Below are 12,747 nucleotides of genomic sequence, written 5' to 3' on the forward strand. Positions count from 1 at the left end.
AAACAACAACAGAATACAGCAAAAAACCAACAACTTACAACAGCAACAAAACACCAACAGCAAAACAAGCCCTTTATATCTCCTCCCATTCACATCTGCACAGCCTTCTAACCCCAGGACAGACTTTCTCCAAGCCTCTCGGAGTTTAAGGTAATATTTGAAACTTTGGAAGCAGTAGCATTTGAGAGGTTACTGGAATCAAGTCGAGTGCTGTGAATTTATCTCCATCTGATATGCAGAGATGTCCCACACATAGATAAATTCTGAAAGTGGACCACAAGTATTCACTCACCATTACAGTCAAACTATGCTGAGCCTGAGCCTCGTGATCCAGCTTTTCAGCTATGCTCAGCCTGCCTGAGCTCTGGTCAAGCTGAAATTTACGCATGCTTATAGGATCTATACTGCTGTGAACTGAGTAGGTCAACTTGTTTTTCTCATCCTTGTCAGTGGCTTTAATATGAAGAATTTCAGTATCCACGGCAACATCCTCCGAAATGGTCACATCATAGCTTGGCTGAGAGAACACTGGACCATTATCATTGTTGTCAAGTATTCTTATAAACACCTGCGAGTCAAAACAGAGGAAAATTAGCCATTCAACTCAATGTTTACAGTAACTGTCCTTTCAAAAATATGACAGACTATTCAATTTATGCAATTTATTATTTTTATGATGATTTATGAATATGATAATGATTATTTGTGACGATTGTTTTCCTGCAGCATTAAGGAACTATGTGTGATACTTAAGACTGAAAACTTATATAGGATACGACAAACAGAAAAGCACCCGCAAAAATTAAGAGTAGGAAAGGGCCATTTACCAACCCCCCCCCCACTTTCCCCCCAAACCCTGGCCTGTACTCTCAATTAAAAGATCCATAGCTGAGCTAATTGTAGACTCAACTCCGCATTCCTACCTCCCAGGAATCAATCTACCTGTGTCAGAAAGGCACAGAAGGACTCCCTCCAGCAAGTGGGTGGCATTAGTATGCCACAATTTCATTAATACATTTACAGTAACTCCTTTAGGTCACAGCTCTATTCATAATTAGAGACACAAATTGAAATACATCATCTAATTTATAGTTAACTGGTTGCTTCCCTTATGTTACAACAATGTGAAAAGGTGAGATTTTGCAGAATTGATGCTATATCTCTACAAGAAAGACTTATATTAATGGTAGAAATAGTAGAAGCTGTTATACTGAATTAAGGAAATAAGATACCTAAAATTTTCCAAAAAAAGATACTTTTAATTACATAATGCCTTTCAAATATACTCCAAAGTACTTTGCAGCTTTTATGCTATTTTCAAAATATGATTTTTGATCTACTACAGAACAGCCAAGTTGTGAGCAGTCAGATCCCACACACAGCAATGTGATTATGACCAAATAATTTATTTTGATAATGTTAAGGAATAAATATCGGCCAGTTCGCCAGGGATAACTCCATGATCTTCAAAACAGGTCCATAGTATATTTTAAGTCTAATTTAGAGAGGAGGCATAGTGTTGTTTTAGTGGATCGTCTGGAAGATGTACATCTTGCTTACCCGGAGATTAACAATGAAGATTGTAGCTCACAGTCTTTTGATGAAGTCTCTATTGCTAAATTGGAAATGTGTTCAGGTCAGAAGGAAATGGTATTTTTTTTTATTTTTGTAAAGACCATAAACTGGATTAGAAAAACATCACTTGTGTGCCTGATTTTTTTCTACATGTATGTTAGGTTTTAAAAAAACACATTCTGTGGATATTTTCATCCACTTCCAGCAGAAACCCTGTCCTTTTAGAATTCTTCCTTATACTGTATCTTTAATTTCAGTGCAGGGGTTATTTCCCTGTCACACTATGAACACACCATAAATTCATCATCGCGCATAACATGTTTCTGAGTTAGTGATAGGAACTTGATCAAAAGATTTCAAGCTACATTCTTCACTGTTAATCTTCAAGTAAGCAAGGATCAGAACCACACATGACTAAAGGGTGTTTGCTGGACATTGTTTTACCTTCACGGACTTCCACACCGATTTTACTGTGCTGTCATCTGCAGACAAGCAGCAATGAAAAAGATGGAAACTAGCAGTGGATGCACAGAAGATCAGCGGTTACTTTTGCTTCCTCACAGCACCATGGACCCCAGTTCAACCCTGACTTTGTGCACGCTTGTACTATACATAGTTTGCATATTCTCTCTGACTTCTTCAGCCCAAAGGATGCACAGATTACTTAAGTGGCAACTGGAAACTATTCTTTACTGAGTTTAATGGATAAAAGAATCAAGAGTCAAAAAGAGTTGATGGGTACATGTAAGAAAAAATATTGAGAAATAGGGATATGGACAATGTTTGAGGCAGACCGGTCTGCTTCTTAATCAACTCCTCATGGAACCCCAACATAACAGTTCTAACCAGCTCCTACTCACCCAACTTGGAATATCTAATGGCGAAGTGTTGCCCATACTAACTGCCACAGGAGTTCACTTTAGCTATTTTCATGGGAATCTACATCCAGCCTCAGACAGACACAAAACCTGCACTCAATGACTCTGTGGTCAACAGCTTTGAAAAGGGATACCCAAAGGCCTTTTCAGCATTGTTACTGACTTCAACTAGGCCAACATCAAGAGTGTGCTACCGTAGTACTATCAGCTTGTCTCCTGTCCCACCAGGGACCCAAACACTCTCTACCATTGCTATGCAACCATCAAATACACCTACTGAGCCATCCCTCATAGACACCTGAGTAAATCAGACCACCAGGATGTATTCCTACTCTCTGCTTACCAACAGAAGTTGAAACAGGAGAAACCAGACAAGAGGGCCACATAGTGCTGGTTTGAGGAAACGGATGAGATTCTATGTGACTGCTTTGAGTCAGTAGACTGGTCCATGTTCAAAGTCTCATCAGCTAGCCTAGATGAGGGTCGAGACATGCGGGTGCGAGCGAGGTCGAGGCATGCTCGAGGCAAAGATGGAGTTGGAGCAAGTGGAGTGGCGAGAAGTGGTAGTGGAGGAGTTTTGGAGCCAATCCACCAACACCAAGAGTGAGGTTTGATCGATTTAAGCGCTGGGCTGAATCGGAAAGGTCGGTTACAGACTGGAGCGTGGTAGTGGGGACCAAGGCCAGAGCGTATCGATGCGACAAGGCCCGGGTCCTAGTGCAGGGAATGACTCGATGTTTGTACGGTTTAAATGCCAGGCTGGATGGATTGAAAAGGCAGGTGCTGGGATCGGAGGCGGGTGTCAGGCTGGCTCTGCTTGGTGCTCCACGACGTTTACTCCATTTTTGCAGTACTCAGGCTGCTCTGGGCTCCATAACATTTTGCTCCGCTGCCTGATGAACTGAGGCTAATGTTGTGGGTCAGCTCCAGCTGCTCTGGGCTTTGTGTCTTTGGACTCACTTTCACTCTGAATGCTGCCTGCTGTCTTCTATTATTGGCACCATTTTTTTCTCTGCACATTGGGTGTTTGTAAGATATTTTTGTGCATTATTTTGGGTTCCTCTTTTGTGGCTGCCTGTATACAACCTTGAGATTCATCTTCTTACAGGCAGCCACAAAAGAAGAACCCAAAATAATGCTTAAAATATATCTAACAAACACCCAATGTGCAGAGAAAAAAAATCATGCAAATAATAAAAGCCAGCAGACAGCATTCAGAATGAAAGTCAGGGTGGTGACAGACCTGTTTCCTTCTGTTCAAAATGGTCATATTCTACTCTAACTTCAAGTTTGCAGATGATACTATTGTAGGAGGCCACATCTCAAATAATGAGGAGTCGTTTTACAGGAAGAAGACAGACAGCTTATTGACATGGTACCATGACAACAACCTTTCCTTCACTGTCAGCAAAACAAGGAGCTGGCCATTGGCTTCAGAAAGGGGGTGGTGGACATGCACCTGTCTACATAAATGGTATTCAGGTTGAGAGGACTGAAAGCTGCAAGCTCCCAGGTGTGAATATCAGCAACAGCCTATCCTGGTCCAAACATTTCGATGTCACAGCCAAGAAAGCTCATCAATGCCTCTACCTCCTCAGGAGGCTAAACAAATTCAGCATTGACTCTTGGTCATTTTTATCGATGCACCATAGAAAGCATTCTGTCTGGATGCACATCAGCTTGGTAACAGCTCTGCACACGACCGCAAGGTACCCCAGGGACATCTGGACACAGCTCTGCACATAACCGCAAAGTACCCCAGGGACATCTGGACACAGCTCTGCACACGACCGCAAGGTACCCCCGGGACACCTGGACACAGCTCTGCACACGACCGCAAAGTACCCCAGGGACATCTCGACACAGCTCTGCACACGACTGAAAGGTACCCCCGGGACACCTGGACACAGCTCTGCACTCGACTGCAAGGTACCCCAGGGACACCTGGACACAGCTCTGCACATGACTGCAAGGTACCCCTGGGACATCTCGACACAGCTCTGCACACGACTGCAAGGTACCCCCGGGACACCTGGACACAGCTCTGCACACGACTGCAAGGTACCCCAGGGACATCTGGACACAGCTCTGCACACGACTGCAAGGTACCCCCGGGACACCTGGACACAGCTCTGCACACGACCGCAAGGTACCCCAGGGACATCTGGACACAGCTCTGCACACGACCGCAAGGTACCCCAGGGACATCTGGACACAGCTCTGCACACGACCACAAGGTACCCCCGGGACACCTGGACACAGCTCTGCACACGACCGCAAGGTACCCCAGGGACATCTGGACACAGCTCTGCACACGACCGCAAGGTACCCCAGGGACATCTGGACACAGCTCTGCACAGGACTGCGAGGTACCCCAGGGACATCTGGACACAGCTCTGCACACGACCGCAAGGTACCCCAGGGACATCTGGACACAGCTCTGCACAGGACTGCGAGGTACCCCAGGGACATCTGGACACAGCTCTGCATATTACAGGGACCAGACTCCCCTTGATGGACTCTGCCTACACTTCCCGCTGACTCTGTAAAGCAACTAGCACAATCAAAGGCCTCAGCCACCTCGGATGCTCTCTCTTCTCTCCTCTCCTGTCAGGCAAAAGATACAAAAGCCTGAGAGCATGTACCACCGGGCAGCTGCTGTTCCACTGTTATCAGTGTCCTAAGCAGATGTGTTGTACAATAAGATGAACTCTCAGCCTCATAGTCTACCTCATTAGGATCTTGCACTTTATCGTTCACCTGCACTGCAATTTTTTGATTGCTTTTACATTTTACTCTTTGTTTTTCTTACTCTAACTCAATACACTTTGTAACAATAAATAGTATGCAAGAGAAGCTTTTCATTGTATATTTGTACCTGTGACAATATTAAACCAGTATCAATACATGACAGACAGCACTAATGGAACTATAGAAGGCATGGAGAGTGTAAGGCTGTTATAGCGGAAGGTTGCTTGAACGGTGCAGATTGAATGAGACACCTACTCCTATTACAACCTTCTACTCCCCATGCCTCATAAAGACCTAAAGCCTGTGTGGGTGCAGTATTCAGTTTAACAATGCTTCTCACAGTGCAACTGGTGAATGCACCACCTGTTGCATGCAAAAATCAGCTGGTAATGCTTCGAAATGGGAGTGAAATACAAGTAATTTCTTCTATTCAATATCCCAATTTTGTCATTTTTTTCTAATGATACTCCATGCTATGTAGAAAAGCCTAGTACCCATTTAATGTATCAAAACAGAGTGAAATCCAATTTCTAAGCCTTCTGCTTTACAAAACTGCAAGGATATGTCCTGAGGTGGAGAATGAACTGTTAAGTTGTTTTTGCAAGAAAAGTGTTTATTTTTAGTACTCTACGTACCTAGGGTAACTCTTATAAAGTAATGCCTAATGCAAATAGTATAAAGCATCAATACAATAAATAGCGGCATTGTTAATGCCATTCAAAATCTATCTGAACATAAAACATAAATGCATTTAATAAATACATTAGAATTTTGCTTGACAGAACCACTTCACAAAGGGAGCTTCCATCATAAAGCAATAGAAATAGATGAAGATTATGGACAGGCTCAATGACATTGTTAATTTCACATGTTCCAGATTTCATTATGTCACAGGATATATTGTACTTATTAATATCTCGCACTGACAATTTATAGTACTGATAAATAACTCAAAAACACATTTTTTTGAAAATGAGCAAAGAAGGAAATAATATTTTACGTGGCCTCGAAGGCTTCCAGCTATTTGTGACTGCTAATGAAAACAGATCATTCAGAAAGAAAAAATGATAACTTTGCTTTTCCACAGGGTGTACTGTACTGGAAAACAAAAGATCAAAATGTTTTACCAGTTGTTTACATTCCCCATTTAGCAAGTTAGCCCGAACGTTACAAAAATTTTCCTAAACTGAGGCATCTCATATTATGATTCAGTTCCTCCTCACTACATAGAAGTGATTGCACAAAGTGAATCTGAATGGAGTGCAACTTTTGCTTGGTAGTGAAGTCAGGAACTGCTCAGTGTTGGAACTTAATGCGGAGATAGAAATGGTAGTTCTGGTAATAAGCCTTTACCATGTCCCCAGTGAAAGTCAGTCATTTTTTTCCCAAAAATATATTTATTGTTTTAAACACGAGAATGTCTGCAAATGCTGTAATTCTAAAGCAACACACATAAAATGCTGGAGGAACCCAGCATATCAGGCAGTGCCCATTGAAATGAATAAAAAGTCAACGTTTCAGGCCGAGACCCCTTCTTCAGGTCTGAAAAGGAAGGGGGAGAATGCCAGAATAATAAAATGTGGGAAGGGTAAGAAATCTAGCTGGAAGGACATAGGTGCAGCCAGGTAGGTGGGAAAGGTCAGGAGCTGGAGAGAAAGGAATTTGATAGGAGAGTTGAGCGGACCAAAGGAAAAAGAGGAGGAGGAACAGACCCAGGAAGAAGTAATAGGCAGGTGAGAAGAGGTAAAAGGTCAGAGTGGGAAATAGTGGAAGCGGGGGAGGGGGGTAGAAATTAGAGTAGCAGAAGAAGAAATCAATATTCATGTCACCAGGTTAGAGGCTACCCAGACGGAATGTTAAGGTGTTGCTCCTCCACCCTGAGGGTGGCCTCATCTTGGCACAAGAGGAGGCCATGGATTGACATGTTGGTACGGGAATGGGAATTAAAATGTTTGGCCACTGAGAAGTCCTGCTTGTGCTGGACACTTAACCCTGCAAGTGGCCAGTGCTATATCTGCCCATACACCTCCTCCCTCACATTCATTCAGGTCCCCAGCCAGTCCTTCTGAGCTAGGCGACACTTCACCTGTGAATCTGCTGGGGTTGCTTATGGTGTCCGGTGCTCCTGATGCAGCTTCCACTACACTGGTGAGACCCACCACAAACTGCTTCATTGTGCACCTCCGCACCAGCCGCCACAAGCATGCCTTCCCGGTGGCCAAACATTCCAATTCCAAATCCCATTCCTATTCCAACGTGGCCAGATGCTGCAGCAATTCCTAATTTGTTTACTTCATTAATATGTTTAATGGAAGGAATAATCAAGTTGCTTGGGTTAGGCTGTGGTCTGGTTTTGAGCAGCTGTTAGGGTCACAGGGTGTGACCACTAGTTAGGTGGGTATGGGTACTTCGACTGCCATAATTCAAGAGCCTCAGTCTTTGACATTGTCCAGGTGATAGGAGGCAACTGCTAGCAATTTGCATGTGAATTAAGACTGTGGATAGATAGGAAGACCAATCTAATCATTCTAATATTACTATTAATGCACTTTATGATGTTATTTATGTGTGATCCATCTGTAGATTTTCTCCTTACTTTCATAAGTTATTGTGTGTTATGTTTTACACCCTGGTTTGGAGAAGCGTTGTCTGGTTTCTATATATATTACATGGTTATAAACGTTATATATACATGTATATAGTTAAATATACATGAAGTCACTGAAAATGAATGTCGAGAGGTGGGAGGGCATCGCAAGCGATCGCTCTCACTGGAGGCTGGAACTACGCAGAGGCCTAAAAAGAGGAGAAGAGAAGCTGAGGCTTACTGCTGAAGAAAAGTGCACTCGTCAGAAAAACAGCACCAAGGCAACACTGGAGGACAGTGCCTTCAAGTGCAGTTGCTGCAGCTGAGACTGTCACTCCCGTGTGGGCCTCTACACCCACAACAGACGCTACTCTGACACAGAATGAAGCAAGACTTTCCAGGCGCAGATCCATGGTCTCGCGAGACTCACAAATGCCACATAAGCACATAGTTAAATAACAATTGACTTGACTTGACTACCATAGTACAGGAGAGTGTTCAGAAATTGGGAGCAAAATGTAATGTTCTAGATAATTACAGTAGTTACTCGGTGTGCATTGTGCATTGTATTCACCAGACGTGAGTCTGAGACACTAGGGCATGTTGCCTGTCCAGTGACAAGATAAACCAAACATCACTGGGGCCAGAGAACAGCTTGAAATGGAATGAAAAGGATCCAGCTGTTGTAGTCCATCTTGGATCTAACAATAGACAGAAGAGGAATAAGATTGAGACAAGAGATAATGAGGATGTGGAGATAATAATAAACTTGGATTCATTTTCCTGACACACGAAAATAGATATGGAGTTGAATGGCCCACATAAATGTACGTTTGTACAAGTCAAAAAGTAGCACGGGAGGAAAAGTTTTGGGACAAATCAAATTAAGGAAGGATTGTAGACCTGAAAAATAATTGATCAGACGATACATCTTTTCTGAGGGGAAATGATTAGACAGGAAGTTAAAGGCTAGGAACCTTTATAAGGATAAAGGTCCTGATTCTGAGGTCATAAAGTAATAGAGTACTACAGCACAGAACCAGGCCCTTCATCCCATCTAGTCCATACTCACTTGATCTTCTACCTTGTCCATTTACCTGCACCTGGACCATATCTGTCCAAGTCCCTCCCATAAATATACCTATCCAATCTTCTCTTAAATGTTCCAACTGAACTCAGATTTACCACTTCCACTGCAGCTCCCACCACTGTGTGAAAACGTTCTCCCTCAGTTTCCCCTCAAGTATTTAACCTTTCACCTTAAACCTATGACCCCTACTTCTAGTCTCACCTAACCAGACGGGAGAGAGCTTGCATGCGTACACCTTATCTGTACTCATTGACTACATAATATGGTAGTAATTTGGAAAGAGATAAAAACAATGTGACAGATTGGACCACAGGCCTTGTGGTTCATTAGTAAATTCATTAGTACCACAGGAGGATTTAATATTTCATTATGAGGTGGGCAAAAGACTATGGTTCATGCGCAGCCTTGACAAGTGGCACTTTTGAAATCTTAGTGCTCCAAGAGGACCAAATGACAGGCATTTCTCAAACAGCTTGGACACCTCTCCCAGTAAAAGCAAGAGTGTTGCTGGAGATGACTTCAATGTGTGCAAACACAAGAAACTGCAGATGCTGAAATCTGAAAATCTGAAGCAACGAACAACCTGGTTTAGAAAGTTAGTCAGTCTGCATCTGTGGTGGTGGGGGGGGGGGGGGGAGGAGAGAGCTGGAGAAGAAGGGAAGAAGGAAAGAAGGAGGAATTGTCAATGTCTTGGATCAGGATTGGACTCAGAGGCAGGAACGGTGGGGTAGTGTGGAGAGATAGCCAGTTTTGCGATTCAAGGAGCGATGAGACAGAGGCCAGAGGTGATTGGTGCACCAAAAGAGAGAGGGTTGAAAGATAGTGGACAGATTGAGCCAGGTATGGGGGAGGGGTGGGTGGAGTTTGGAAACAGAGACACCTGAATAAAAGGTGGATCATTGTGTGTGTGTGTGTGTGTGTGTGTGTGTGTGTGTGTGTGTGTGTGTATTACATGTGGGATTCAATCAACTTGAAAATGATTGTAATTGCATCCCACTCGAGAAAAATAATCTAATTTCATATGTGGAGTGTTGAAACAAAACAGCTCTTTGTCTGTGAATTTCAATGTATTTCATGGTAATAGTGCATCTATAAACTGAAAAATGAAAAGGAAATGAAGTTAAAGATGCTCTGCCTGAATTCACAATAAATTGCATGAACTGACGTCAAAAATAGAAATCTTAGTGCTATTACAGAAGTGTTATTGCAATGCTAGGAAACAAAATGTGTCTGGATGCTCAATGTTGGATAAACAGATGGTAAATGAAGTGATATGCCTTCATAATAAAGGATAGTAGAAGGACAGTTTGGATGAATGACCTTGGCTAGAGAAACAAAACAGTGAGCGAAGGTAAGAGAAACAAGAGACGTAAGGTACAAGTTGAATCGGTTTACACACACACTTGCTGTTATAAAACAACTGAAAAGATCATTAAGAAAAATAGAAAAACTTGTAGAAAAGTGATGAGAAACATTAAATCTACATACGTTCTGGATTTCATGAAGAGTTTAGTGCTGAGGTCAGCTGGAAAATCGCTGGTGAGCACTTTTTGGGAAACTTGGAATTTGGAACGTCCGTGTTACGCAATGACACTGTTGATCCAAACTAGCTGACAAAACTAAACACTTCTCAGGAAAACGTAGCCCATTATTAGCTCATAAGAGGTCTAAAGATACATTAGTACCATGAAGGCATTTGACACTTCTTTATGAGACGGGCTAAAAAAGTTTTATTCATGGAGGTCCTCACAGTGGCAGTACTGAAACCTAAGGGTCCCAATGGCAGGCATACTTCAAACAGTTTGGACTACTCTCCCCATACAAGAAAAAGTTCCAGTAACATTTAATTGATGCGCCTATGAATATTCAAATGGTGTTCAATGATTCAAACACCACTCTGTCCTGTATTACATTAAACTTAAATTCCTGACTTCCAAAGCTCATCTCTGACCTTTGGACATGATTATCTCAGTCAACTTCAATTCCTTTTAATATTAATCTCAGGTTTTCATCCAAACAGATGTGATGAGAATAAAACTAAATACTATTAAAAAGATAAACCTGAGTCCTAAGACCGTGGCTTACACCTTAAGTGAAATCTTATACCGTGAAGAAGCCAGCACTGAAAATTAAAGAAAGAATATTATTGAATGAACACACATAAAAAATGCCAGTGAACGCAGCAGTCCAGGCAGCATCTATAGGAAGAGGTACAGTGTGTGTTTCGGGCCGAGACCCTTCGTCAGGACCAACTGAAAGAAGAGATAGTACGGGTTTTGAAAGTGGGAGGGGGAGGGGGAGATCTGAAATGATAGGAGAAGACAGGAGCGGGAGGGATGGAGCTAAGAGCTGGAAAGTTGATTGGCAAAAGGGATACGAGGGTAGAGAAGGGAGACGATCATGGGTCGGGAGGCCTAGGGAGAAAGAAAGGGGGAGGGGAGCCCAGTGGATGGGCAGGGAGTTATGTCCCTCTCACTATAACTCCTATAGATGCTGCCTGGCCTGCTGTGTTCACCAGCATTTTTTACATGTGTTGCTTGAATTTCCAGCATCTGCAGATTTCCTCATGTTTGTGATATTATTGAATGGTAATATGCATACTGGAGATAACACATATATAAGGGCAATGGGTTATGCCTCAGAAATAAATTCAAGGATTTAGGTGAATTGAAATCCAAGTGAAGAGATGAGGGACAGAGAGATTTTGGTGAACATTCTTCAGCAACACACACAAAACGCTGGCAAAATTCAGCAGGTCAGGCCACATCTATGGAGGGGACCCTTCCTCAGCACTATAAAGGAAGGGTGCTGATGCCAGAATAAGAAGGTGGGGAGGGTGGAGGTAAGGGCATGAGGTGTGTTAATAGAAGAAGACAGTAGATCATGGATGAAAAAGAAGGAGAAGGGGAACCAAAGGGAAGTGATGAACTGTTAATACTTAAAAAAATGACTTCTTCAGTGTCTTGCTTTCAGTTTATTTTTCTTCTACCAAATCCTCTCCCAGGCTGCAGTTCTCTTGCAGACTGCATCAGAGTTTCCTCCACTAGTTCCCGGTACTTTGCTGCATTTGTTTTACCCTGTATTTTCACAAGCCTTCCAGCGCCTGCTGTAGTGAAGCATTCCCACAGCATGATGCAGCCACCAACATGTTTCACAGAAGGGATGGTGTTTCTTTGATGATGTGTGGTGATAGGCTTACACCAAACATAGCATTTAATATGATGTCCAAAAAGTTCAATTTTGATTTCATCAGACCATAAAACCTTCTTCCAGCTGACTTCAGAGACTTCCACATGCATCCTGTCAAATTCTAGCCAAGATTTCATGACAGCTTTTTTTCAACAGTGGCTTTCTCTTTGCCACTCTCCCAACATGCTGCGACTGGTGAAGCACCCGGGCAACAGTTGTTGTATGTGCAGTCTTTCCCATCTGAGCCATTGAAGCTTGAATCTCCTCTGGAATTGTCATAGGTCTCTTGGTGGCCTCCCTCACTAGTACCCTTCTTGCACGGTCACTCAGTTTTTGAGGACGGCCTGCCCTAGGCAGATTTACAGCTGTGCCATATTCTTTCCATTACCTGATGATTTAGTTAACTGTACTCCAAGGGATATTCAGTGACTTGGAAATTTTCTTGTATCCATCTCCTGACTTGGGCTTTTCAATAAACTTTTTGCAGGGTTGCCTGGAGAGTTCTTTGTCTTCATGGGGTAGTTTTTGCCAGGATACCGGCTCATCAGCAGTTGGACCTTCCAGATACAGATGTATTTTTACTCCAATCTATTGAAACACCTTGACTGCACACAGGCCTCCAAAAACAGATCTCCATTTAACTAATTATGTGACTTCTAAAACCATTTTACTGCATC

The 12,747-nt window shown here is 42.8% G+C and overlaps 1 protein-coding gene across 4 annotated transcripts in view; it reads right to left on the minus strand.

Annotated features, from left to right (window-relative positions):
• LOC134349486 (protocadherin Fat 3-like) overlaps positions 1-12,747 on the minus strand; it is a 763,599-nt gene that overhangs the window by 158,560 nt on the left and 592,292 nt on the right. For all 4 annotated transcript variants that reach the window (XM_063053870.1, XM_063053874.1, XM_063053871.1 and 1 more), the window contains one exon: positions 293-568. In XM_063053870.1, coding sequence (XP_062909940.1) covers positions 293-568 — 276 coding nt within the window. The remainder of the gene's footprint in view (positions 1-292; positions 569-12,747) is intronic.

The sequence above is a fragment of the Mobula hypostoma genome, chromosome 7 (genome assembly GCF_963921235.1).
Source record: "Mobula hypostoma chromosome 7, sMobHyp1.1, whole genome shotgun sequence".
NCBI classification, from domain to species: Eukaryota; Metazoa; Chordata; class Chondrichthyes; order Myliobatiformes; family Myliobatidae; genus Mobula; species Mobula hypostoma.